The sequence below is a fragment of the Camponotus vicinus genome, unplaced genomic scaffold (assembly GCF_025532165.1).
Source record: "Camponotus vicinus isolate PSW18456_S1 unplaced genomic scaffold, iyCamVici1.0 SCAF_6, whole genome shotgun sequence".
In the NCBI taxonomy this organism is placed as follows: domain Eukaryota; kingdom Metazoa; phylum Arthropoda; class Insecta; order Hymenoptera; family Formicidae; genus Camponotus; species Camponotus vicinus.
In genome coordinates this window covers 12,613,295-12,636,637 of record NW_028141978.1, presented here as the reverse complement: position 1 = coordinate 12,636,637, position 23,343 = coordinate 12,613,295, and the positions used below count along the sequence as shown (strand labels likewise).

General features: G+C 27.5%; 3 protein-coding genes across 15 annotated transcripts in view; 2 read left to right on the top strand and 1 right to left on the bottom strand.

Annotated features, from left to right (window-relative positions):
* The first annotated feature begins 1,793 nt into the window (after positions 1–1,793).
* LOC145973503 (protein O-mannosyl-transferase TMTC4) lies at positions 1,794–6,248 on the top strand. 3 transcript variants are annotated; one of them, XM_083102963.1, is made up of 11 exons: positions 1,794–1,961; positions 2,092–2,314; positions 2,890–3,073; positions 3,156–3,335; positions 3,410–3,867; positions 4,215–4,598; positions 4,680–4,787; positions 5,009–5,150; positions 5,232–5,346; positions 5,445–5,627; positions 5,781–6,248. In XM_083102963.1, exons 1-11 carry the CDS (start codon positions 1,931–1,933, stop codon positions 5,915–5,917), a joined length of 2,145 nt encoding a protein of 714 aa, XP_082959089.1. In that variant the 5' UTR covers positions 1,794–1,930; the 3' UTR covers positions 5,918–6,248. The 3 variants fall into 3 exon arrangements, with proteins under 3 accessions (XP_082959089.1, XP_082959088.1, XP_082959090.1); XM_083102962.1 differs by having other exon boundaries at positions 2,089–2,314; XM_083102964.1 differs by having other exon boundaries at positions 1,794–1,971; positions 2,150–2,314.
* Pbp49 (proximal sequence element A Pbp49) lies at positions 5,990–9,393 on the bottom strand. 2 transcript variants are annotated; one of them, XM_083102967.1, is made up of 6 exons: positions 9,266–9,393; positions 7,605–7,826; positions 7,334–7,505; positions 6,836–7,105; positions 6,476–6,714; positions 5,990–6,313 (listed from the first exon to the last, which is right to left on the bottom strand). In XM_083102967.1, exons 2-6 carry the CDS (start codon positions 7,799–7,801, stop codon positions 6,007–6,009), a joined length of 1,185 nt encoding a protein of 394 aa, XP_082959093.1. In that variant the 5' UTR covers positions 7,802–7,826; positions 9,266–9,393; the 3' UTR covers positions 5,990–6,006. The 2 variants fall into 2 exon arrangements, with proteins under 2 accessions (XP_082959093.1, XP_082959092.1); XM_083102966.1 differs by lacking the exon at positions 9,266–9,393 and adding an exon at positions 7,920–8,073.
* Positions 8,932–23,343, top strand: part of Wdr62 (WD repeat domain 62) — a 45,712-nt gene continuing 31,300 nt past the window's right edge. For 8 of the 10 annotated variants that reach the window (XM_083102960.1, XM_083102961.1, XM_083102959.1 and 5 more), the window contains exons 1-2: positions 8,932–9,105; positions 16,013–16,160. In XM_083102960.1, the coding sequence (XP_082959086.1) occupies positions 16,077–16,160 (84 nt within the window). In that variant the 5' untranslated portion in view covers positions 8,932–9,105; positions 16,013–16,076. Of the gene's footprint in view, positions 9,106–16,012; positions 16,161–19,371; positions 19,554–20,786; positions 21,236–23,343 lie in introns of those variants that run through there. The other 2 variants (XM_083102954.1, XM_083102953.1) reach the window with 2 other exon arrangements.

Sequence of the window (23,343 nt, the reverse complement as noted above, 5' to 3'; positions counted from 1 at the left end):
ACATTTTTCTCTCCCGGGCTTGGTTTTCGAGTTATTCTCCATTAAAGGTTAAAATGGTCCACCCTGTATATGTTACAATTTAAAATCACTATTGAATCACTATAAAAGAAATAAAACGAAACGTGAAATATGTATATTTTGAATATATACTAATGATAAATAATTTATAAATTGTTGCGTCCGCGGAACGATATACAGGGTGATTCAAAATAACCTAATTGTCCTTAAAATGACACATTCTTGAGTCAATTCTAAGACGATTTTTCCTTTGACAAAATTTCGTCCGACGCTTAGTTTTTGAATTATTAAAAGAAGTAATTAACTTATGACGGGTCGGATACAAGAGGCAGGCAAGGGTGGCGCGATTCACCGTCAGACGCGAGTGCTTACGCGGGGCGCCTGCTGCGATCACCTGATTGCTACAGACACACGCATGCGAATACATACATTCTCATTCTCTCTCTCTCTCTCTCTCTCTCTCTCTCTCTCTCTCTCTCTCTCTCTCTCTCTCTCTCTCTCTCTCTCTCTCTCTCTCTCTCTCTCTCTCTCTGCCTATCTCCCTCCCTCACTCTCTCTCTCTCATTTGCTTACTCACTTTAAGTCATTATTATTCTTACTTAAATTATTATTTACTTTTAATTATTATAAATTTTCGCTTTAACTATTATTATTATTTTAAATTGTACTGTTTCTTTTTTTTTTTACGAAAGAGGGGAAAATGCATTTTATGCATACTCACCGGGCGGTCCGGTGAGTTATGTGGGACTCGAGTACCAAGTCGAATTACCAACTCGATACTCTCTACCCACTAAAAACCCCTCTTTCGCGAATTTTCTCTAACACCATTTATTTGACATTCCGAAATCTATTTTCACACAACACTAAAGAATAGTTATTATTACCTTGTTCGATGTATTGCTGTAATTCCTTGAGAAATGAATTTTCCGATAGATCGTACTTTCACTCAAATTGAACGTAGATAACACGTTCTAAAGGACAGAGATATATATTAAATAATTAATCGAAAGTTCTTTTTTCTTTCATAAACTGTATTCTTTTATAAACTTCAACATAATCACATTCATTCACTCACTCGATAAGACGAGAAATTTACCAACGATTCTATCACTAATCACTATCAATCACTGTCGAATAATCACTGTTGGCAATTAAAAACCACTCGATTAAAGAAAGACACGTGCACATACGTTATTACACGATGCGACGACGTGACAACGCGATATACAACAAGAGATGTTATGGGATTATTCTCAGTATATTACATCTGTAACGTATATTTACAGTATGAGTATAGAATATTCGAATGATATCATGTGCTGTGTGGGTATTTGAATATAAGACTTGTATATGGTACAATATTTATAAAATAATTGGTATTATATGGTATTATATTTATAAAATAAAATAGTTTTTTCTATGTAAATAATTTCAATTATTTAAAGAGAAAAAATTAGAAACTAAAAATTAAATATCCATAAAATGGCTTCGGAAAGTCAAGGTTTGCTCACAATTTGCCGACAATTTGACGTCAAGCATTAGCAAGCTTTGCTCGGGATTTGCCATCAATTTGCTGTCAGGTTTTGTCAGCAAGATTTGCCAGCAAAACACGAGCGTATTGCGGACATAGTTGATGCCAATTTGCTGCCAAGTTTTGATCAAATTTGTCGTCAATTTGCTGGCAATTTGCGCGCAAATTGCTTATTGGGTGTCCACGTTTTCAATGTCCATAGAGGGAGTATCGCTTTCAGGGATCACCTAAAAGCAGGCCATGACATCTCTCAGTCTTCTCTCTGTCGGAACCAATCAGAAAGAGTTTCGGAACGATTTCGAAACATAACCTAATTGCATGTAAACAAAAGCACAATGTAATAAGTGGTAATAACTTCTATCTATTTTTATTGAGAATACTATGAAAAGTAAAATAACAACTCATCTACCAGGTGTGTGTCTGTATGTATGAGTTATTACAATTATAAAGATTTTATACATTTCACATATATATATATATGTATGTATGTGTATATTTTTTGAATGATATTTAATAATAAACATTTTATGAATTTTCAGCAGTATCACCATTACTTTCTTATTGGACAATTGTGATTTTGTCACTTTGTTTTGTTAATAGTTACAATGGAGATTTTGTTTTTGATGATATCGAAGCTATTGTTAATAATCATGATGTATATGATACACCAATCTGGGAAATATTTAAAAATGACTTTTGGGGCACTAAATTATCCCATAAGCAAAGCCATAAGTCATATAGGCCTTTTACCATCTTGAGTTTCAGGTGAAATATCATTATGTATATGCATATTATTAGCCTCTTACAGTCGTATAAGAAATTGGTAATAATATAAATTTTGTAATGTACTAATTTTTTATGCTATAAATTTTGCAAAATATATCAAATCAGTTTTTTCATATGCTATTCATATTCAGGATTAATAATATAGATCAGAAATCTGTTATTTTCGTTTATGAATTAACAAAAAACTGTAAATTTTGACTTAATTATTATATAATATTATAAGGTTTATTTTTACTGAAAAGACTCATACAGATTGACATTATCATATACATTTACTAATGTAAGTGCATAAAAAAAAAGAATTTTTAGTTTATTTTATCAATTCACTCTAAAAATGTGAGTTATAAGGTATCAGAAAAACTATTTTGATACATTTTTTACAAGAAAAAAAATTATATGATTTCTCTCTTCTGACATAAATTAATATTAAATAGGGAATAATTTAATATTACTTTAATGAAGAAACAGAAATTTTAAATATTTTTGTAATATATGTAATAATATTATATAAAAAATATGCAAATATTAATTTTATGCTCTTTTTACCTTTATAGATTACATTATTGGTTACGACAAGATTTAATTTCACAAGACTATCACATAGTAAACATAATATTACACAGTATAAATAGTCTGTTAACTTTATTTGTATATAATCTAGTTCTGGGACCAAATGAACAGAACATCTCTTTTTATGCTGCAACTTTATTTGCAGTTCATCCAATTCATACAGAAGCTGTAAGAAATTCATATATATTATCATTTGTTTATATTTAAGCATATATTACATTTTAAATGGTGCTATATTTTTATAAGTTAGGTATCTGGAATTGTAGGACGTGCTGAATTATTATGCACTTTATTTACATGGTTCTCAATTTTATTATACAATTGTGTAATATATGCAAAAAATTCATTTCGTGCATGGATTGCTATGTCTGGTTCTGCTATTTGTATAACTATAGCAATGCTATGTAAAGAAACTGGAATCACTGCCATTGTGAGTATTAAAATTACATTTGAATTTTTTACATAATTGTGTAAAATATCTATCTTTATATCTTTACTTTTTAGGGAATTTGTGCAGTATATGATATAGTTATAGTGAACAAAATATATCCAATTGATATAATTAAATTACTTTTGTTTAAACATTCAAATAAAAAGTTTAATAATTTCATTAAAGACAACAATGCAGTATTACGACTTGTTATACTTTTTTTCATTGCAATAATACTTTTATTTCTAAGATTTAATATTATGAGATTTTCTGCTCCTAAATTTCAACCAGTAGATAACCCAGCATCTTTCATGAATAGTATAGTTTTTCGCATACTTAATTACAACTATATCTATTGTTTGAATATATGGTTACTTATATGTCCTGTATGGCTCTGTTTTGATTGGTCAATGGGTTGTATATCGTTAATTACTGGCTATGACTACAGAATTTTTGTAGTTATTATTTTCTGGTTACTATTTGGAACATTAATTATGTACACATTTATCCTTCATAAGGATAAAACTTTGAGGTAATTTCAAAATTTTTAAAAGAGAGAGAGAGAAAAGAGAGTTTGAAATAATATGTACATGCTGAGAATGTGTGTGTATGTGTGCATATGTACATGTGTAATGCATGCAAATGGTAAGAGATACATGTACAAGATGTATCGGAAAGCATGATACAACAAAAAAATTTCTGATTTATCTTCAACATCCATTTTCCAATAAAGTACTGTAAAATTTTATTCTATATTTTTAATTTACATTTATATGAGGAATCGACTTTGTATCATGATTTCCGATATATGTAAATATACGCACGCATACGTATGTGTGTGGCACATAAAAATTATAAAAAATATATGAACTTTTACAGATACATAATTATGGGACTTGCAATATTAATTTTTCCATTTCTGCCGGCTAGTAATATCTTCTTCAATGTTGGTTTTGTTTTGGCAGAGAGAATATTATATATTCCTTCAGCGGGATATTGTTTGTTGTTTACAATTGGCCTATACAAATTCTCTGCTCGATTTTTTTTACCTAAAGCGGCATTATTGGCATATATAATGCTTATTATATTATTGTTCACACGTTCCTGGATGAGAAGTAGCCAGTGGAGAAATGAAAAGCTGCTCTTCCAGTCAGCATTAGATGTATGTCCTTTGAATGCAAAGGTACATTACAATATCGCAAAAAATGCTGCAGATACAGGAGATATTAATCTTGCTAAACTAGAATATCAAGAAGCCTTACGGTATATGCATATAAAATATTAAAATTTTTAAGAAAATTCTTAAAATTCATCGATCATATATTTATATTATTTATGTTGCAGATTAAATCTAAATTATACTCAAGCTATGAATAATCTCGGTAATTTGCTCAGAGATGACGGACAACTTTTAAAAGCTATAAGTTTATTTAAACAAGCTATCAATTTGCAGTAAGTCTAATTATATGTCACATTAGATTTAAATTAGATGTCACTTGAGATTTAAAATTAATAATCAAATCAAATATTTTTTTGTATTGCAAGGAAAAAATATATGTATAGATGTGCATTTATGCATACATATGCATATATACATGTATGTGTAGAGTATGTTTATGTGTCGAAAGAAAGAAAGAGAGAGAGAATGACATACACAAGAATCTGAATTTTAGGAAAGATTTTGCTACAGCATGGATGAATCTAGGAATAGCTCAATCATCATTGAAACAATACAAGGAATCAGAAACCAGCTATTTCATGGCTCTACAGTACCGATCAAATTATCCAGATTGTTATTATAATCTAGGCATATTAGTGAGTAAAATATATCAAAATGTAATTTTAAACTATCTTTAATTATCAAGTTATAAATAATAGAAATATTTATTTTTATAGTATTTGGAGCAAAAACAATACGATAAGGCACTGAAAGCTTGGATAAATGCAACCAGACAAAAACCTACACATAGACGAGCATGGACGAATATGATATTACTATTAGATGATTTAGGTTTGTGTATATCTTTAAATTGATGAATTTTTTTCTTGTGTGTGTGTATTAAATATGGTGAATTATATTACATTCTAAAGGCTAATGTATAATTTTAGGTAAGACAGAAGAAGCTTTAAGAATGGCAAATACAGCTTTAAAATTTATCTCAGATCATGCTGCCATTTATTTTAATATTGCCAACATTTTGGGGAAAAAAGGAAAATATGAAGAAGCAGAAATCCAATTTAAATTGGCGATATCGAGAAACCCTATAGATCCTATGATTTATGCAAATTTAGGTATAACAAGAAAATCTATTTGTAACTTATTTTAAAACTAATATAAATTCAATATTATTTGGCTAGTAAAAATTATAGAATTAAACTTTAATTAGACAAATTAAAAATTATATAATTTATAATTTAATTAATAAAATTAAAATTTATATCTAGGTGTTTTATATCATCGTTGGAATAAATTAACTGCAGCAAAACAAATGTATAAGAAAGCACTACAATTAAAGCCAGATTTATCCAGCGCAAAGGAGAATTTGCAAAAATTATACACATTAGAGACATCGATAAAATAATTTTTTATAAAATTTCATATATTTTATAAATTTATATTATAAATAATGTGTGTAAATGAAAATCTAACAAAAGAGAATTGACAGAAACTTTATTCTCTAGATGCTGTACGTTTCTCTTCTCTAGTTGCTGTACGTTTTTTTACAAACATTAGTTCTGGTATACAAGGATAATTATATGCTTTAAACTTTCCAATTTTTTTACCATCAACATAATTATAAGATATAAAACATTTATTACAGAAATAACTTATATCATGTGGTATTCTATTATGTTCTGTTAAAATCCAGTGTACATTAAATATTCCACAATAAATGCAATTTTTTCCACTGACAGGTCTTATTTTTTCTATTCTTGGATAGGCGGCTAATGATAATACATCATTTTCAGTCATTAACCTATAAAAAATAATTGATTATGATTAAATAAAATGACATCAAGAATATGCATAACTTTGATTTTTTTTTATTATGTTTGTCACTATTCTTTTTTATAATATTAGAAATTAGCATCATTTAAAATTTTAAAAATGTTTCTAATATATGTATATTAAAAATTACCTGGCATCAGTCAGTACAATTAAATGTTCACAACAACCCTGATGTACATATACCCATGGAAAACCAAATCTTGCACAAAGAGAATTTATTTGAGCATCCATGGTTGCGACTTTAAATGGACCTAAATCACGAGTTGCTGCCCATTCTAATATAACTCTACTATAATCAATGTTAGTTTCCACGCTAGTATCATTATAAAATGTATCTTCAATGTAAAAGAATCCTGATTTGTAGACATCCTATAATTGTAAATAGAGAAAATATAAGTAAAGGAAAAAAAAAGTTATTTTTTATCTATAATTTGCATACAGAAATATTATAAAACAGATAAAGCTTAAAATTGAAAAAAAAAACAGTTACTTTTGCCAATGATCCAAGTTTGTGACGATTTGATTTGTTACTAGTGTCTGTTGTAATTGATAAATCAGATTGACATATTATCTTTTGACGTAGTTCATACAGAGTTTGACATCCTAGAATCGATATGACACTTTTAAGCTTAACAACTGGAGCTTTTAGTTTATAAGGACGATTCTGGCATTCAAATGGCTCATACACTCTGCAATAAACTAAAAATTCCTCATATGGTACTACAGAATTATTATTGGGATATCTTGATTCATCATATTTCTGAAAAAAAGAAATTAATTTATTATATCTTGATATATTACTGATAAAAAACAAATTTTTGCAGTTCATTGTTAAGAAAAATAGTATAGTATCACAAAGTACTTATAATCAAAATTTTAATTTAATTTTGATACAAATTTAAATATTTTATAAATTTTTCATATATTCTTTCCTTTTTGCTTTTTTTATTTCTGATTTTCATATGCTTTCTTATAAATAATTACTAACAATTGGAATCCCATCTTGAAACCTCGGTTTTAATAGAGTTTCCTTAGATAATGTCTTTAACACTTTAATTGTTTCCAATGGAACATTATTTAAGCTCTGCTCAGATTTTGTGTTTTCCTGTTTTTCCTTTTCTTTCGTATTGGCTTCCATTAATGGTGATAAATTATCAATACTGCAAAATTAAAAAAAAATTCTAATCAATATATATTTTCTTTTTTCATTTTTATTTGAAAATATAGTAATATTTTTAGTATATCTCGTAATGAAATACCTGCAATAGTGTTTGATTAAAAGAGTTCTCGCTTGTGGGAGATCAACATCCATAAGTTGAAAAATCTTTTCGTCACTTTGTTCGTTTAAATTATGACATAAAAAGGACTTTAATAATTCGCTGTATTGTTGAAAGTAATTCTTCACACAAATTTTTGGCGATGCTTGGCGACTATAAATCTTGTATATCTGATCCATTGCTATCTTCACAAATTACTTATTACTAGAATCAGAGGAATAAATAATCAAATAAAAAATCAAAGGAATAAACTTTTAAATAAATTCAAAAACACGCCAAGAAAAACCCATAGCATACAAGCGACTTTCTATGCGAAAATCACGTATATGTGTATGCATGTAAAAAAATACAAAACATGTGAACTCGACACTCGACACTTTGGCTAACTTCGGGTAATAGAGGTTATATTATTTTCTGTCTCCTTTCTACGAAACCGGCAACGAACTGCTGCTTTTTCATACATGATAGCGTTAATTTTTTTTTGCAGCTTTTTTTCGTCTTGTATATTTATATAAGAGTTTTAAGAAAACGGATTGTTATATTAAAGCAATATTATTTCAATTAATATCTTCTTTTATTCAAATATTACATATAAAAATATTCGCAATCAATTTTTCTTAAACATTTCATATCTTATACTGATATTTTTTCATGTAAAATATCTTTCGATTTATAGAGGACTGTTTGGTGGATCTTAGTTTAATTTTTTCATAAAAAGAATGGATGAAACGGATGATAATAATAATTTTTTTATTTTTTAATTTTATGCACATACATATAACAAATAAATAAAAAATTATTAATTTCTATAAAAAATTATATCAATATTAAATCACGAGAGACAAAGAGAGAGAAAGGAAAAGAAAGAAATAATAAGAAAATTAATTAAATTATATAAAATACTTAATAAATAAGTTAAAAATTAAAATTAAATTAATATTAAAAAGTAATAATTTAAAGAATGTCTTTTAATTTTACATATAAAATACAAATGAATACGAAATTATTAATTTCTCTAAGAAAATCACGTTAATATAAAATCAAAAAAGAAAAAAAGGACTTATAGAAAAAACTAAATTAAATTGAATAAAATCAAATATTTAATAAATAAATTAAAAATTATATGTAAAATTAAATTAATATATATCGAAAATTAGTAATTTAAAAATCTTTTAAAATAAAATGATGCCAGAAAAAGGATTATATATTATATGCGTATCGAGAGTCTAAAGAGATACGCCATTCAAAAATTCCGCTGCAATTTGTATTTACATATGTCGCCGATAGATAGCAGCAGTGCACTCTAGAACGAGGCGCCTAAGCCAACGAGCGACTGTGCGAGCCGATTTAGTTTGTTCCGTCTATTTTGTGACGTGTGTTGTGTTTGTTTCGTATTCATTGTCGAAATTCGTCGCGTTCGACTTTTTACTCCCCGGGATCGGCAGCACGAGACATGCACGATGTTCGCAGCGTGGATCAATATGTAAGTAACGCTTATCACTTAATGATTATCCGCCAAACGTAACCTCCAACGTACAACGCGTTTACGTCCACGTTGAACGATATCTTTGCACACATATATTTTTCTCTCTCTCCCTCTCTTTTCTTCCCTTTTTTTCATTGTTCCACCGATACTTCCTTACCTTTGCTCGCCCATCTGTGCTTGCATCTACGTGTTCTACGTTTTGAATTCTTGATTTACATAACCAACACCAATCGTGAACACTTTTGATTATCGACGATGCAACGCATCGATTGGAAGCACTTTTGACGGATAGATACATAATTGATTGCACGAAGGTGCGCTTCGTTGACAAAGAAACGATTTTAAATTTGACATTTAAACACACAACACGCAAGCCTGTATGTGTGATATATGCATTCGCGAATAATCATAAATAAAAATTGCACTATTTTTCTTCCTTCCGTCTTTATTTCTTTTCTAATGTCTCTTTCCTCCTTTTCTCTATTTTTTTTAATTCGATCTATCTCTTTTCTGTAAATATGGAGTGCATGTATTCGCGTAATGCGCATATATATATACATGTAATCTTAAGTGCAGAAGGACAGAATTTGACGTAGTGCAGTTAAAGATAATCTAAATAATAGCCTATTGTACTGTGACGATTTAGAATCGATTCTATAAATAATAACCGTCATCATCGTTACGAGATAAAGGTAATGCATTCTTATAATCGAATGCTATCAAGGTTACGAGGATGGCTGCGGGCTCTAAGCGATGGTAATAATTGAAATTGTATGCAATTAATTTTCTGCATACCTCGAAAATATTTTTAAAAAATTTGCAACGAAAAATGTTTATTTTTCGAAAATTTATTATATTTTTAAAAAATATATTCTCTAGATAAGCCATGATAAATGTCAATATATTTTTAGAAAATATATTGACATTTATCATGGCTTATCTAGAAAATTACATACTAGGAAATTATATTGATAAGACACACAATATTTACATATATATATTTATATAATGTGATTTTTATACTTTTATTTTGTACGTTTCTGATGATATATTTATCTCTTGATGTTGTATATTTTATACAATATAATTTACTAATGTACAGCTTTCCAGATAAGCCATGATAAATGTCAACATATTTTTCTATAGATATATATACAGGGTGTTCTAAAAAGGTATGTCAAAAATTTAGGGAGATATTCCTCATACCTGAAGGATGAAAAAATGTTATATGGACATAGGTGCGGAAATGCTTATTTCAGGAGTTATGTTGAAAATATTGTTAGCTGTATTACTTACACAAGGAAAAATTTAGGATTAATTATTGTAGACGACAATCGTTCAATTAGGCTTATTTACCTACTTGGATCTACTTTGTGGCCACCACGTTCCCCGGATCTCAATCCGATAGACTTTTATTTGTGGGGACATTTAAAGACAATCGTACATGCTACACCAGTGCGTGATATTCAAGATCTTCGTGACCGTATCACTGCAGGTTGCGAGACAATCCGCTGTACGCCAGGCATTTTTGAACGTGTCCGTGAATCGATGCGTCGACGTGTCACTGCTTATATTCAGGAAAATGGTGAACATTTTCAACATTTATTGTAACATACTCAAGGTCACATTAAAACCAAATGTAAATAAGCCTAATTAAACGATTGTCGTCTACAATAATTAATCCTAAATTTTTCCTTGTGTAAGTAATACAGCTAACAGTATTTTCAACATAACTCCTGAAATAAGCATTTCCGCACCTATGTCCATATAACATTTTTTCATCCTTCAGGTGTGAGGAATATCTCCTTAAATTTTTGACATACCTTTTTAGAACACCCTGTATATACAGGGTGTATCTGAAATGATGCACTAAACTTTAGGAGCGTATTCTAGAGGTCAAAATAAGACTTTTTTTTCCTATGAACATGGGTCCGTAAATGAACCCCCCTCCGAGCTAGAGGCCCCTAAAGTTTGGGGAAAAAATTGAAAATTGGCTGTATTTCAGAAAAAAAAAGGTTTTAACGTTACCTATTACCCTCTCTTGAGAGATAAATAAATTTGCATTGCGGGTGTTTGGTCAATTTCACGAATTTTAGCTCGAGGGGGGGTTCATTTGCGGACCCATGTTCATAGGAAAAAAAAAGTCTTATTTTAACCTCTAGAATACGCTCCTAAAGTTTAGTGCATCATTTCAAATACACCCTGTATATACAGGGTGGCCCATTTTAATCCATCCAGTCGAATATCTCGAAAACCAAGCCCGGGAGAGAAAAATGTTTCAGACAAAAGTTGTATGGTTTCGAGGGGGCCATAAGATGGTACCATTGGTTTGACCTTGAAGAGTCATTTGAAGGTCACGTGAAGGTCACTTCAATTTTTTTAAATGGAACACCCTATATATTTTTGCACATTCTTGTAGCTTATCTCGAGAGCTTTCCAAAACACTATAATTAAGTACCTTTTCGTTAAGTACTTTTTGAATTATGAGGCTTGAAATAATTTCTTAATTTTACATAAACCGTAAAATATCTTGTAAAATATTCATTTTTCGATTATCTTACCTTAATACTTTTATGTACAAAATAATGAGAGGAATCAATTGGTGTAAAGAAAACACATAGTTGTTTTTAAGAAAAAATAATGGAATTGTTAATTGCAAATTATTCAATAAAATATTATTCAATAAAATCGAATTAAATGAATGTCTTCATTCAATTAATAAGTCAACGCTGACAATTTGAAAGCAATTGGTACTATACATTTTGTTATGATAAATACATGATAAATATATATGCCACCTCTACAAAGGATTATTATCCAAGTAATGTTTGTACACATTGCATCATGACATAACATAATGCAACGATGCAATTTATCATCCACACAATGTGCACTTACGATGTATGTCTATTTATCTATTATTATTCATTCGTAATCGATTCTAATAGTAGCTGTGCTCATAGCTAAATAATCCAGTATGTTTTTTTAAGTATTAAGTATTGAGATTCATTAAATTTGATTTTTCGCAAGTGATGTAATACATGTGATATGGAATATCTGTAATCTCTCTAAAACTTACATTTGAAGTGATAAGATTCATAAATGCACGGCCATCTGTTTGTCATATGAAATGTTTTACTGTAAATTGCAACGCCTCTTTTATGTAAATTAACAGCTCAATTGTATGCACACATGTCGTTCGTGCCACATTAAAAATTTACAACCATGTATTTTGAAATCCAATGAAATGCGATGCAAGAAAATAAATATTAGCTAAAAAATATTTAATCTATATTTTTATCATAATTATACGTTGATCATAATGCTACTAATGCTTTTGAATGTTTTGTAACGCGCCCCATAAGTAAGCAGACGAAAACACATGCAAACGCGACTTTCGTGTGAAGTATTACAATGAAACGAGATACAATGAAACCTCTTTTAATGACGTTCTTACTCCGACAACCGCAATTTTTTTCTCTCTTTTACGACTTCTCGACTATACTGAACCGTTCGGCATTCAGTCATATGTTACTGTTATGCAAATGATTTTTGCACAACTGGAAATCCGATGCTTAAGGAGGACCGCAAGCTGTAGACTGATGTAAATCTAGTGCCTGATTATGAAAAATAAAAATTAATAGCATTTCGTACAATAATAGTTTGTATTTTGTTTTTATCTATACTATCTTTTAGTTTATTTCAAAGAAATAATAAATATAAAATAATATAAAAATATAAAATAATTTTCTATCAAATACTGTCGGTCATTTTACGGTATTTTAAATTTTTTAAATGGTTTATGTATTTTTTAGCATTATATTAAAAATTGAAAAATATAGTTTAGAATTCTTTAAGATGCAAATGAAATTAATATTAAATTAATATTAATCGATATATTATCTTAATCTTTATTTAAATATGAGTATCTAATTAATTCAAAATATAACGTAATCATAATATAATCATATAATTATTATGAATCTGTTAATTGTCAATAAAGTATCGACAATATTAACATATGCGTATTTTATTAATTATTTAATTACTTCTTAAGTGCATTATTATATGCATTATTAAATATGATATCTATTGCGGGAAAGTTGTGAATTATATCACTGAAAGAGAGAGAACGTATCATATAGTTATCAATTATATTTATTTAAATTTAAATTTATTTATTTAATTAAATTTAAATTTATTTAATTAATTAAATTTATTTATTTAATTTTTTCAGATTATTTAATCTCAAAATTAACAAATTCAAAATGTATATAGGTATATGTACATTTTTTACACAAACTATATATGTTCAAAATTATCAGGTACCTTTAAATTTTTTATTTCTTAAATGTAAATCAAAATAAATACAACATTGGTCTCGACTATTTATGTAATAGTTATTTAAATGATGCATCGAGAATATTTCATCTGTTTAGTAATTTTATTTGAGGTAATCTTTGTAATAATAAAATTTAAGCTCATTTATCCTTATTAAATTCAGACGCGTTCACGTTTTGACATTTTAAAAATTTACTAGAAAAAACTGAAATAGAAAAATAAAGTAAGAATTAGAACAATAGAAAAAACGGAACAAAAAATAACGTACAAAGTTTCTAAAAAGCAAAAAAAAAAAACACAATTTAATATGCATAAACTCCGTTAATTTAAAACTGACTATAATCAATGATAAAAATCAATAAGATTCTGAATATTACGATATAAATTACACAGAGGACAGATTAATAAGAGCCAAGCGCGGGGTAATAAGCGTAAATAATAAGACTTTCTAATAATTATTAGGTAAATTTATTAAACATTTTCATTCCCACCTCGTGCCATCCTCAGTAACTGTATGAATAAACTAACATACAATAAGGAAAAATAAATACATACATGAGAAGTAGATGCAAATTATAAAAATGAAAAAGAAAATATTCGATAAATAATAAGACAGAATTATATCATATGATCGATGGAACATGTGCAATATCTTATGGTTCGTCGCGAACATTTCGTATGAGAAGCCGTAGAATAGTACACAAAGCTTCTAAAAAGCGAAAAATACAGTTTAATGCGGATATGATCAATAAAAGGCTCAGAATATTAATATAATCTTACACAGAAAACAAGCTAATAAAAGTCTAGCGCGAGGTAATAAGCGTAAAAAATAATAAGACTTCCTAATAATTATTACGTAAATTTATTAAACATTTCACTCCCTCTTCTCAATAACTGTACAAATAAATTAACATACAATATGGAAAAATAATTTCCTAAAGACTGGAGCCTCTCACCAGCTCCAACCGTTAGGAAAAACAATGTAATATACAATGTGCTGCACTCCATCATCATGTTAATAAGAGAGCCAATGCATCGATTATTGTTAAGAAACGGAAAATTATAATTAATAAAAGAAAAGCCACTCATCAAGGGATCGCAAAAGCACAAAAGAAATACTGAAACAAAATCATCGTAAAATTCATTACGAATGATTGTTAAAAATATAAATAAAATATAAATGTCAATGATAATACAATGATAATCAAATTCAGCTGCATTTCAAATTTTCAATAAGTTCATCATCAGTATTAGTACGTGTAAGAACCTTCTTATATACAGGGTGAGCCATTTAAGTTACCCACCCCAATAACTTTTTTATTTTTGAATGTACAACAAAATGTTTCAAATAAAAGTTGCTTGACTTCGAGGGGGACAGAAGATGGTGGCAAAAATTTGACCTTAGATAGTCATTTGAAGGTCACATAAAGGTCACCTTCAATTTTTTAAATGGAACCTACTATTTTTTATTGCATATTCTTATAGCTTATCTTACCTTAATACTTTTACGTACAAAATAATGAGAGGAATCAATTGGTGTAAAGAACAAACATAGTTGTTTTTAAGAAAAAATATGTAATTTGCAATTAACAATTCCATATTTTTTCTTAAAAACAACTATGTGTTTTCTTTACACCAGTTGATTCCTCTCATTATTTTGTACGTAAAAGTATTAAGGTAAGATAATCGAAAAATGAATATTTTACAAGATATTTTACGGTTTAAAAAATTAAGAAATGATTTCAAGCCTCATAACTCGGAAAGTGCTTAATGAAAACTAACTTAATTATAGTGTTTTGGAAAGCTCTCGAGATAAGCTACAAGAATATGCAATGAAAAATAGTAGGTTCCATTTAAGAAATTGAAGGTGACCTTTATGTGACCTTCAAATGACTATCCAAGGTCAAATTTTTGCCACCATCTTCTGTCCCCCTCGAAGTCAAGCAACTTTTATTTGAAACATTTTGTTGCACATTCAAAAATAAAAAAGTTATTGGGGTGGGTAACTTAAAATGGCTTACCCTGTATAATCTTAATTTTTACGAGTATCAGCTGCAACCTGACATGGAATTTATATAAATTTTAGTCTTTCAAATCTTATTTTCACTTTTTGCTGTGTATCACTTATCGTCATGATAGCCGACAGGCCTTAATTAAGGCCTCAAGAAAATTTAGAAATTTTAGAAATTTTGATTTGTCAAATCAATTTGATATTATTCTATTTTGTCATTTACCTTCATGAATTTCTACGATTTGAGATGCATGAAGACGCAAGATTATCAACAAGGTTGAAATAAATATTTATACAATTGTATAATTTGTATTCAATAATAGGAGATCTACCTTCATGAGTTCGTGATTATTATACTATAGAGAAAAAATAATTCATTTCTTACTCTTTGTATAAAGATGGAAAATTGTTTTATTTTTTCCGAAAGTTATATTTAATATCTATTTAATATATTTAATATATCTTTAATATAAATATATTGTTTATCTATTTTTTTGAAAGTTATATTTAATATTATATAATTATTATAAAATTGTGTATTTTTTGTTACAGAAAATGAAATGAAATCTGAGCGTTTATTCAGAGATGAAATCCTGAAGAAACGGAATCTACTACCATGATGGAACCACCGCTTACGAGTAAGGTTCTCCGGGCCCCTAATTTAAAGAGAGGTCAAGAGAACATTAGGATACAGAATAGAGTAAGTGATAATAATGAGAGATATATTTATATCATACACATTACGAAAATTAATGTTTACATATATTCGATTATATTTATGATAATATTATTGAAGAAAATGCTTGTGAATTTTGTTGCGAATTTTTCCAATAAATACCAGTTGAAAGTTGCGTTATAACAATGCAAAAAAAGCCAAATTGATGCATGATTCTCGCTTTTCTCAATGTATGTGAAATCTAGATTTATAAATTTTTTTCAATTTATTGATATATTTCGCAAATGTTTCATGCGTAAACAGGTTACATTATTATTTCATATTCGTTGCACTTATATCTTGCATTCCACTTTCGCCCACTTAAAGTTTTACAATTTTCCTGTGCAAGAAACACTTCTATTTTTGTTCCTTTTGCTTTTATTTATACATTTTCCAGAAATATATTATAATCGAGTTCATATGTATGTAATATCAAAAAATTGTTGTTCAAAAAGATATTAATTTAATATATTTAAGTGTATATTGATCAGTAGTGTATATTGATCACACCAATTTAATATATTTAAGTGTATATTGATCAAGTGTATATTGATCACACCTGCTTTTGCTAGAAAAGTGATGATACCAAAAAATTGCATTAATTGAAAATAAATAAATGATATATATATTATATATTATTAATCTTTATTTTCTTTTTTTCTTTCTCTTTTCTTTAATTATGTCTAAATATTATAAATCTTTATTAATCTTATCTTTAATATCAGTATCAATTTTCCTCTTCTTATCTGCTGAGAAGAGAGGAGAAAGAAAAGAAATGAAGGTATAGAAGAGAAGATACACAATTTAAAAACAAACAAAGCAATAGATGGAATTTTGAATAAAAATATTTCATAAAAATGAATAAGTTATACTTTTACCTTTACAATTTTACTTTATTTTTACGAAAATAATTTATAAAAACTGGCACCATTGTCAGATTGTTCACTTGTAGCAATTTGAACATTTATTCTAAACATATATATGTTTACACATATGAATGAAAATATAAATCTAATTGTGCAAATCTATACTTTAGACAGTTTAGACAATATTAATGCCGATGATATTAACAAAAAAACTTCTATCAAGTAATAAACTTCCTTAAAATAATAAAGAGGAATATATGCATGAAGTAGAAAGTGGCATAAGCTCAGACATCTGTAGGAATCATCCATAATAGAGACTGACATATTTGTGTAGGATATTTGCATATTTTCCAACTCAATAAATAATCAATAGAAGACGATATGTTTGACAGACTAGAAAAATATATGAGAGCTGAATCGAGAATTGAATTTTTGTGCTTTTGTGAGTTTTTTAAACATCGAGATTTTCATGTTCCATGATATAATTTTTTCGAATGCTATTATTATTCTTATAATTATTCTTATAATTTATACTCATAAATTGTGTAAAGTAAATATATTACATAGATTCTCGAATTGTGTTTTCACCGTCAAAATTTAATGTTTTTCCTATTATTATCTTTTATTTCATTTAAGATAAGATGATGATTCATTAAAAATGATATGTCATCTCTTAAAAATATATGTCATCTCCACCAAACAAATATATATATTTTTAAATTTTGTAAATTCCACGAAATTGTATTATAACATACAAACTCTAAATTATTTGATTTTACATTTAATAAGACACTTGCTAAAAATATCATTGTTTGCATTATTTATGAAAATAAGAAAATCTCATTTTTCATAAAATGTAGTATCAGATCCTTTTAAAAAATAATATTATTCTATCTCGAGAAATTTACCAAGGCATCTTCTCTTTTCCAGTATGATTTATTTTATTCTGGCGAACTATTCATTTTAGTAGTGATAATTTAATTATTAAATTAATTAAATTCATGTTTATTACATGTAATCTCTGGTGTTATTTTCAATATCCATTTATACTATTTATACTGATAATGAGACTTAGAGCTTTCTTTGCATGAAAGTGCGCACACCGAAATACTTTTGCCTTGCACGTTTTCTCTTATGCTTCCTAGCACTTTAATTAGGAGAGAAATGACACATCTCAAGAATGCCGGACTATAATTTTTTGAGATTATACTCCGATCTCGTTACTACTCTTGACGATGCGAGAAAAATAACTTTTACATGATTATTTGTATAACAACAGTATTTAATTTATATATATATTTTTTTTTATCTTCGTATTCATTGCTTGTCTGACATTGTTATTGACATTGTTTTGATTTATTTCGGTTAATTATTGACGTTTGTGATTAGATTACTTTGAAGATGGTTCAGAAAAAGGAATCGAAACGTACGCTCCATCATTATATATATCACTATCATACATATGATTTGAATTAAAATAAAGTTTATAAGCTCCATTTATTATGTTAATTCTTGTTTGCCATTTCTCAATTTAATTTTATGATTATATTCTTAAGAGCCTTTACATTTATATCGTTTAAAAAATAAATTTTCATATTTCTGCCTGTTTCACATATGATGATTGTATTTTAATGAACCGCTTTCGATTCGATTATATGCACGCGTGTTTTGCAATAACTAAAATGCATGTTATTTTTTATCAGAGGATATATCATATTGTGATATTTGAAAGTCTGCGATAATTAAATTCGGACATATGTAAATGACGATTTTGCATTCAGGAAGCTTCTGTGATCGAGAGGCAAATAAGAAACCTATTTAATATTTTAATATAAACAAAATTTTACGATAAATAATTTTCTGTACTTTGCTTGAAAATTTTGTTTAAGACTATTACGCTAAAAAACAATCACAGACTTGATAGATATTTCACTTTTATATAATCATATATTTTAACAATACAATATTTATTAATATTTATATTAAACTATATTAATTAAATATTGTATTAATTAATACAATATTTAATTAATATAGTTTTCAATATTTAATAAATATATTCATGTGTATAACGAGACAATATTAAATCATCAAAAGGTCTAGGAAAATAAAAATATTTACACAAGTACAATTCATAGATAAATTTCCTTTCCAATATATATACTTAAGAGATGTATAATCAAAGCGTACACGTGTAGAATGAAAAAGTGCAGCCGTAACAGTTAGTATGGCAGGCAAGTAAGTGGAATCTTGAAAGGAGAGTGGGGAAATCATAGTGTCGGATGGTAGAACTTACGGAATACCTCAGTATAGAATCGGATGTTTGTCGTCGCTCTTCCACGTCATTGTTTTCCGTTGTCCTTTTTTTTATTTTTCATTTCAAAAATACAGACGTGAACATCATTACGTAAAATTTAAAATCGACCATAAGTATCGAATATTTTCGAGCAAACTGAATTCTCTCTCTTTTTAGAAATTTAAAAAAATGCATCGAAGATATGAATACCGGCTGGTGATTGATGGAATTGATAATATATTTCAAATTTGTGCTAGTAAAATTTTGATTTGTAATAAATGAGTTCGCAAATATAGAAGAACAAATTCGCTCTCAAGATTAGAGACTCATGTAAAAAGGAAAAATAAGTTTTGTCCGATTGTCCGATTGTTATCAATACACGTGGTAAAAAATTGAATGCCTTTCATTCATAGATGATTCACAATTTGCTTACGTAAGAGTAAAATCAAGTGATTTTTTTAACAATTGATATGTACGCTTTATATAAACAAGCTTTATGTCTGCAATAAAAATCGGTAGCATGTTGTTTTTATTAAACGTTACATCAGAAACTTGTTATTCAGTTATTGCTATTTACTGGTATTTTATTTTTATTTTGTGAAGAATTATTTTTTTACAGAAAGTCAAGATTCGATTACAAGCAGAGAATTTTGCTTTATTTTTTAGAGAAATCACTGATATAAAAAATACCTATCTGTATATTTATTTGTATGTATAACAGTTAAAATGGATGAATAGTATGAATAATAGAATAATATAAATAATATGAATAATAGCTGTAGCTTGAATGCGCACAATTTTGTGAAGCTTAAACAATGAAAAATAATTATTTGTTATTCTTTGCTATTTGTTTTATATAAATCTCTAAAGACATATGTTCAAGTATTGATGTGTATTCTTATATACATATGTACATATATGTATGTGTGCAAAATTATAAATATAAGTGTAAATATAATGTGTTGAGTAACATTTATAAATATTTCAATGAGTAACATTTACAAAAATTTTCAAAGTAATATTTATATTATTTACATGATTAACATTACAATAGAAATAGAATTTCTTCGTCAGATTTGAATTTTATAGAAAGGCATTTATGATGGTATGAACATGCATCTTTTCACCTTGAAAGGGAACACAAAAGCAGACATACTTTTACATTCGATTATTTTATAAAATTTTCTGAAAGAAAATATATCTGTTTTTTTTTTAGTTGATATATTTATTTATATTGTATTTAGTTCATATACGCAAGTGTAAAGAAGAAAAACAATAGTACACAAAATTGGAATATATTATTGCAAGAAAAAATAAAATAATCGCAAAAAGAAAATAAAAAGACAGTCGTACAATCTTGTACAATTATAATATTATTGTAAAAATTTGAAATCTTAATTTACACCACCGCCTTTCAAAATCAATTTTACATACATTTCATGTTTTTAGTGTTTCAAATATAAACTATTTTGTAAAATGTGCTTTTGAAAACACTCAATAGGTCAGTAGAAGTGAAAAGTTGCAATTTAAAACACCGCACGTGTGCAAAAATCAGTGACTGTGTCAGTAACCGTGGAAGCTAATAGTAAATCTTGATTGAAAACGACTAGAGATGAGGCTCTAGAAGACAGATCGGGATGTGAAGATACGTACATTCGCACGAGACACCTAGTGACCTAGAAACTGCTTTGTATGTGTGTGCATGTGTGTGTGCACGTGTATGAGCACGTGAGAAATGTAACACTGTGTAATGTTGACATGTAGAAAAATAGCGGTGAAAATCGCATAGCTATGTGGACGACAAGTAAACAGAGAAATTGGCGTTAAAAATGGCTTTAATACTGCCTAAAAATAATTCGCCGATTGTACGTGACAAGGAAAATACTTCAGTCTACAATGTACGTATGCTAGAATGTATGTGTATGGTCTTCTTTAGCGATTATTGCCACGTTAAGTACAGCTCTTACGCTGTAATTGACGATTAGAAATCATCGTTTGATGATCATATGTCGTTAATTTTCGGATTATCGCGATTTTGATATCCATAAGAGAGGAGGTGAACATATTCATATAATAATATATGTATAATAATATATGTATAATAATATATGTATAATAATATATATATAATAATGTATGTATTTTTTAAAATATTAGACTTATTATATATTTGCATATTTTATTCTCTCCTTTTTTTCTCCGACAATTATTAGGAGATAAAAATACATTTGATTCAAGGTGATTTTAATTAAATAGATGCAACTGATTATTGACAATGCTTAAGATTAATAAAACCATTTCGATAATTTTCTAAATTATTTTGAGAAAGAAAAAGGGAAAAAAAGAAAGAGCAAGCACACAAAAATAAATGTTTATGGTTTGGATATTGTTAAAATGTACAAATAATATAGTTTCTAAAATAATATATATATCTGCAGATAATTTGTTACAGTTCTTATGCTTCTGTATTCATAATATATATTCCGTCCATAAAATATTTAATTTAAAAATAGGACTTAAATTCTCTGGGCTAATAAGAGCCAAATTTATTCGGATAATAATAAGTTAAAAAAAATAAATATTTCTCAAACTAAATAATTGTGCATAGGACATAAATTTTACTTGGTACACTATAGAAAATACTTAAATTAATCTCTAATTTGAAATTTATTTGTAATATCCCGCCCATATCCTCCTACACTCTTTCAAAGAGGCAGAATCAATGAATCAATCTCAAAAAAACAAATATCAGAACATCGCAGAACGAGTTGAGAAATGAATGACGAGTCTTTCAATTTTTTTTCTCCTCTGTGCTTCTTTAGATCGAGCATAAAGAAAGTAATATAAATAAATCTCTCAGATTCAAGATTAATTTAATAATAATAATTTAATAATAATTAATTTAAATATTTGATATTAGATCAAATAAAATTTGTGTCCTGTGGACAACCATTTAGTTTCAGAAAAATTAACTTTTTTGAAATATAATTTTATTAATATTAAAATTGTTATATTAAATAAAGTGTAAATGATATAACTGTGTATTTATGTATATATATTTTAATATAATTACAGAGCCAATAAAATATGTTCTCTGAAGAATTTCTTAAGACGTAACGTTTATCAATAAAATTTTTTGATACTTACAATTAAATTTGTGTACTTATAATAAGTAATAAAATTTAATGCTAAAATCTTGACGCGCTGTTATAAAAATAAAAAAATTTCCACTGATATTTGTTAATTATTTTTAGAGAATATTTTGATAATTTTATAATTATATTAATATTAATATTGTAATATAATTATAATTATATAAAATACATATATCATTAATATACAATTATATACATACAATATAAAAAAGAAGAAAAAACCGCGACAATAGCGCAGAAAACAGAAATAGAAAGAGATAGAAAACAGGAATAGAAACAACTAAAATCTTTAAAATAATTGTTAAAAATATTATACATAAAAAATGATACCAAAAAAAGAGAAGTGCATACATATAATAATACAAAAAAATTGTGCTCCAATCCCACACAATCTATAAAGTCTCAGATAAAAAAGATAAACAAGGCGAATCTCCCAAACGGTTCCAGTCGAACACACATACATGACATTGCAAAAAATGCCATCATATATAAAACTGAAGAATCAATTTGTAAGGAATTTTGTAAAGAATCAATTTGTAAAGAAAACTGCATTGTCTCAATAATAGAGCCAAAAAGATTCTTCAAATTCAAGAGAGATGAAGGATGCAAATAATAATACAAACTACAATTTATATGTGAATTTAATGAAATAATAATACAATTAATAAACAAATTCAAGCAAATAATGTGCTATATAAACATGAGAGGAAGAGGGAGGGGGTGACATAAATAATAGTGTGGTAATTTTAGATAAATAGATAAATTCTCTTAGATAAATTCTCAATGATTGGCGTATATATGTTTAATCTATTACTTGATCATTCTGGAGATTGAGGTGGCTTTTTTTGTCG

Excerpts from the sequence above, each read along its gene's own strand:
- LOC145973503 (XM_083102962.1), top strand. The coding sequence starts at position 1,931 with ATGAAAAGTAAAATAACAACTCATCTACCAG. Across the intron at positions 3,074-3,155 it reads ATCCAATTCATACAGAAGCT|GTATCTGGAATTGTAGGACG; the intron begins GTAAGAAATTCA and ends TTTATAAGTTAG. Across the intron at positions 5,151-5,231 it reads ATTATAATCTAGGCATATTA|TATTTGGAGCAAAAACAATA; the intron begins GTGAGTAAAATA and ends TTATTTTTATAG.
- Pbp49 (XM_083102967.1), bottom strand. The coding sequence starts at position 7,801 with ATGGATCAGATATACAAGATTTATAGTCGCCAAGCATCGCCAAAAATT. Across the intron at positions 7,106-7,333 it reads TTCAAGATGGGATTCCAATT|AAATATGATGAATCAAGATA; the intron begins GTTAGTAATTAT and ends TCTTTTTTTCAG. Across the intron at positions 6,715-6,835 it reads AACTTGGATCATTGGCAAAA|GATGTCTACAAATCAGGATT; the intron begins GTAACTGTTTTT and ends TTACAATTATAG.